Source organism: Polistes canadensis, unplaced genomic scaffold, assembly GCF_001313835.1.
Source record: "Polistes canadensis isolate GaletaPanama2010 unplaced genomic scaffold, ASM131383v1 scaffold_568, whole genome shotgun sequence".
NCBI classification, from domain to species: Eukaryota; Metazoa; Arthropoda; class Insecta; order Hymenoptera; family Vespidae; genus Polistes; species Polistes canadensis.
This window is the reverse complement of record NW_014570115.1, coordinates 29,530-35,020: the sequence shown is the minus strand read 5'-3', so window position 1 is coordinate 35,020 and position 5,491 is coordinate 29,530. Positions and strand designations below refer to the sequence as shown.

The 5,491-nt window shown below is 27.1% G+C and overlaps 1 protein-coding gene across 1 annotated transcript in view; it reads right to left on the bottom strand.

Moving 5' to 3' along the window:
- Positions 1-760: 760 nt before the first annotated feature.
- LOC106792702 (odorant receptor 13a-like) overlaps positions 761-5,491 on the bottom strand; it is an 11,821-nt gene continuing 7,090 nt past the window's right edge. The window contains exons 2-5 of the mRNA XM_014759204.1: positions 1,749-1,848; positions 1,548-1,658; positions 891-1,046; positions 761-811 (exon numbers count right to left, since the gene is read on the bottom strand). Of these exons, the coding sequence (XP_014614690.1) occupies positions 761-811; positions 891-1,046; positions 1,548-1,658; positions 1,749-1,848 (418 nt within the window). The remainder of the gene's footprint in view (positions 812-890; positions 1,047-1,547; positions 1,659-1,748; positions 1,849-5,491) is intronic.

Below are 5,491 nucleotides of genomic sequence, written 5' to 3'. Positions count from 1 at the left end.
GTGATTTTAAAAAGAATTAAATCTTCGTTGTTAATTTCGCTTTTAAAACATTTCTTTGGAGATTTACTATACGTTGTGGTTTAATTTAAACTGAATATTGCCCATTTTAATAGTTACATTCATTTTGTATAGTACGCTTCTTATATGTGTTTTTTCAAGTTTTGTCTTTGAATCACTTACTTTAGATTTTTTATGTGATATTTTTGTAATATTATTGGTAATTTTTTTAGATGAGTTTAATGGAGCAGAGGATGTAAATGTAAAAAATGCCACACACAACGGATATTTGTGATGATATTACAACAGATAATTTATTATGTACAATTTTTTCGTATATAAGAGTGAGTCTAACTAGTCTAAAAATATTTTTAAAATCAAATAAATAATCGTTTAATAACTTGTTACACAAAATTTCAGACAAATTCACTGAAAAGTACAAATTTGAAAAAATACATTTTAATCAATGCATTTTTAAACAATTTATAAGCATTCAAAAGAAAAGCTACTAAAATTTTACAAAATTTAAATCTCGTCAATAGCTACATGAAAAAACATTAAAAAAGAATCATAAATTTCTTTTTCCCAAAGTTCAAAAAATAATAAAATTTTTGCATAATCAAAAATGTCAATTTTCACAATAGGTTAAGTTTTCTTGAAATGCTTCTTATACAGTATTTACAAAAGCAATGTTTTCGAAAATTATTTAAATAAAAATTTTAACAATTGCTTTTTCGTAAATGTGATGGTCTGTTCAATTATTTTACATAATTGTACGCAGCATAGACAAGTACGCCATGGACGTCTTTAGAACCTGCACATAAAATTAAGGTCAGATTATAAGGCTTTTTATTAAATTTTTAGTTTTTTTAGTAAAATTTTTTAAACTTTACATCAGTAAAACCAATCAAAGAAAAAATATAAAATTTTCCTCCAGTTAAATACAAATATGTTTTTGCTCTTATCATGCATATGAGAAGTGATTTTTTTGTTCTACATGACATATCTTGCCAATTACATTCGTAGTATGCATCTAGGACGTCCTGACTCTGAAATAAAAAGTAATTAAAAGTTTAATTATTTTAAAGAAATGGTTAATAAAGATTTTTCAATAATATTTTTATACTCAAAATATATATAAAATAATAATGAATTTTAGTAATGTAAGTAGTAAACAATTTTTTCAAGTATACTTTTTTAATTAAAAAATTATTAAAAGAATTGTAAATCTTCAGGAAATATCAGTAATTTTAATTTTTTATTCGTTTTTTTTAATAAACTTGAGAACAATATTGAGATTATGTTTGTATAATAAAATTATTTTTATTTCTTTCTTTTCTTTTGTCATCTTTTTATAAAATAATTTTTTTTAATATTAAAGTTATTTTTAATAATTATTCTAATGAAAAATTTTTGTTTAAGAATTGTTTTAAAATAATTGTCAAAACATTTAATTTTCTAAACAAATGAAAAGTATGAATGTATCTTAAACTTTTTTCTTACAAAAAAGAATCGATTTACTAGTTTTATTTTATTGAAGTTCTTAAAACCTTTTGTGTCAGTTGATCTCCAATAACACAGAAACCGTAAAGCATTGTAAGAGCAGTTAAGGCAAAAAAGATGTAGGTACATGAAGTTGCTATTTCCGCTGAATCATAACTCTAAAAAAGAAATGAAGCATATTAAATATTATTTGGTATTTGTGCGTAAATGTGCATTATTCAAAAAATTCTAATAATAATTATACGTACTATTAGAACATAATATATAGAGATTGCCAATACTATACTGTTTCCTAGTAATTCGTCTAAAAGAACGATGTTAAAGGCATTATCTAAAGACTTAGCAATCCTACGATAAGAGAAATAAATTTTAATAAATAATTACTTAAAAGTGTATTTTATTATAGAGCGAATATTACTTCACATTAACTATTTAACTTTTTTCTTAAAACTGATAAATAAACTCCGAATGTTTATGTAAATGCATAATTTTATAAAAAAAAAAAAAAAACAGATAAAGCAATAAGACCAAGGCACACGTACTTTTCATGATAAGGAAATGCTCAAAATACATATTTTTGAAGTTATACTTTTTTTGGCGCGTTTTGGAAAGTGAAGTTCGATGCGACCAAAAAATCGACACCACGAAGTTGTCGATATTTACGATTCGCAGGCATAGCGATTTTAAATTATTCTCAAGCTGTCACCCATCCAAATTCTAATCGTACTCAAGCGCTGCTTGACCTTAAATGATTGAGCAGGAACTAGTGCTGCCAGCGCGCAATGCCCGTTGACGCACGAAATAATTTGATATTACTCCCTTATATTTAGAGTGGACTGATATCTATATTTTGATATTTTTGACCAGGATCAGTATACATTTAAATTTCTGTTTAAGTTTTCGAGATGCCTAAAACTAATGCAGAGAAATGTAAAGAATATCCACTTCGCAGGAAGAAGAATAAGAAAAATAAGGAAAACAAAACGCAAACTAATGCGGAACGTTGTAGGCTGCGAAGAAAAATGATTGCACTAGGATATTAATTGTCTGCGAATGAAATTTTATGTATTCCGTCAACTTCTAATTTACTTTGCGAACCATCGGTTCAGCCTGTGATTACCGGTACAAATTTAAATAATTTAAATGTCACATCCGAAACTAATATTATTGCTAATTATTTATTTTATATTTGTTGGTCTTTATTTTGAAGTTATTTGAAATTATATTTTGAAGTTATTTACATTTATTGTACATTTATTCAATACTAAACAAGGAGCGTGGCCTGACGAGGATTTCCTTCAGAATTCGTGTGGCACTCAATGTGATAACGATTTATATACCATTTGTAAAGATTATAGATTCTTAGTGTATATTCGAAATATGCGGCTCAATCATTTTGAGAATATTGAGAATATCGAAATGTTGTTATTGCGCCTCCCCTCTCTTTAAACTGTTGCTAAGCACGTCCTGCTGGGTCCATCAACAAAGACCTATTCTTTCCGATTCTTTCGCTGGACGCCTACGACGACACGTTTTAGACAACCTGCGAAGAATTTACAAAGAAATCGACGAACAAAACGATATTTTTTATTTGTATTAAACCATTCTTCTTCTTCACGTATAAATAAATAAATTTAATTATACTTATTAATTTTAATAGATATATATATAAACCTTTATCAATTGTATTACATATCTTTATATACATATATTTTATTTTATCATTTTATCGTCTTATTGACAAATTTAGAGTAAGTATTATATTGGCACGCGGGATAGTTGGAATTATTTTTGATGTTGATGTTCTTTATTGAAATTATTTTTTTGAAGTTATTTTTGACGTTATTGAGGTTATACTCGTTTTGATACGCTAAAGAAGTATAACTTCTTACCTGCGTACATGAATACACACACCAGTTTTTTTTACATTTTTTGCATAATGCATGTGCTCTTCATATTTACATTCCAAAACATATGCCGTACAATAATGCATGTATTATTTGTTTTATTTATGCATATTTCATTCTGACAATGAATATCTTTGCTAAATACTTTAATATATCATCTGTATTTACACTTTAATGTTTCATAATAAATTCCAAGTGCGATGACATAAAATACACTAAATATAGATCATTATAAAGTATGTTTTCATTCATTTCAATCACTCACTGAGCGTTAGATATTTAATTTAAAATTTAATTAACGTTTGAGATTCAAGTGATGAAGTCAGATTAGTTTGATTCTATTGAAAATTGTGTGAACTTATTAAAGTATTTACAATATTTAAACAAGGGATTTGAAAAATTGGATTGAAGGCGATCTGATTTCGTTATTGATAAGAAAAATGAAAGCAGTATTTATTATAAAATCTGTAGCAAAATTGTAAAATGCGAAAGAAAGTGGCAGTTAGTGAAAAATATGAATATATTGAAACATAAAAGACATGTTGAAGAACTTGAAGATCCATGTAAAAGAGAAAGTGAGCAGCAGTTATCAAATTAAAAAGAAAATGAATTTTACAAAAACCTGACGCAGAGCAGAGGAGACATCAGACATTAAAGAAAAACGCAAATAATGGTCGCCGTTTATATGAACTGACATTACGCAAAAATTACTTAGACATTTGCTATAATTCAAGCATTCAGACCATTAATGAAGAAATAGCAGAACATTAGATATGGATTTCTGTAGACGAAACGACCAATGCACCAGGGCAATATATTGCAAATTTATTAATAGGAAAACTTTAAGAGAATGAAACAACAAAACAACATTTATTTTGTTCTAAAACAATAGAAGAAATCAATTATGCAACTATATCTTGTCTTGTAAATTTAGCTTTAAGAATTTTGTTACAAATAGTGAAGAAAAAGTTCTGTTATTTACAACGGATGCAGCACCATGTATGGTAAAAGCAGGAAAGAGATTAAAATTATTCTTTACAAACATGATACATGTTACAAACGTGGTGCATAGTCTACACAATATAGCTGAGGAAGTACGACTTTATTTTCCACTTATTAATATATTAATATCATCTGTGAAAAAAACATTATTTTTAAAAGCACCAATTTATATTAAAGCGTATAAAAAAACATTACAAAAAACACCTTTGCCACCAGAACAAGTTTTTTTGGGTTTTTACCGCATGCAATAGAAAACTTTGAAATAATAGATTTACCGCTAACTAATTAAATTGAATTATACGTAGATTGTATTAATTGTCTAACAAGGAGACGGTCAGTGAGACACATATCAGATTTTTTTCAAATTTTGCCCACTTATAGTAGTCCATGAGAATATTAATTATGCCTTTTAACATGGCGTATATATTCAGCCGTTTGCGAAAAAACGCGGATTGAAACTTCACATAAATACGTATTCCTTTAGTTGTAGTATTTTAGTATATATATATGTTACCGTCAAAGCCGGAAATCAGGCATTACTAGTAATTCCTCGGCATTACTATGAATGTAAAGAACCTTCAGACGAAGTCGGAAATAAGACTTTTAGGAGAATTTTTCCTAGGCATCGAACATAATACTTTGATTAATTACCCAACGAGTCTCATACAAATGGTGTTTAGTAAGTTTAAAATAGATAGAAATCAGAAAAAAGAAAAAGAACTAAATAACAACAAAATTATTATGTTCCCGTTTATCAAACCTTTGTCGAATAAAATAAACAAATGTTTCATAAATACTAATGTAAAACTAGTTTTTTATAACTTGGTTAAAATAAATTCAATATTCACAAAACTAAAAGACAAGATTGATAAACTAGAACAAGCGAACCTAGTTTACAAAATACCATGTGAATGTGACAAATGCTACATAGGACAAACTAAACAAAAATTAAAAAAAAGATTAGAACAACATAAGAATGATTGTAAACCTACAAATGCTCAAAAGAATAATACTACTGCGTTAGCTGAGCACCATTTTAAAACAGGACACAAGTTCAAATTTGAAGAGACAGCCATTTTAGA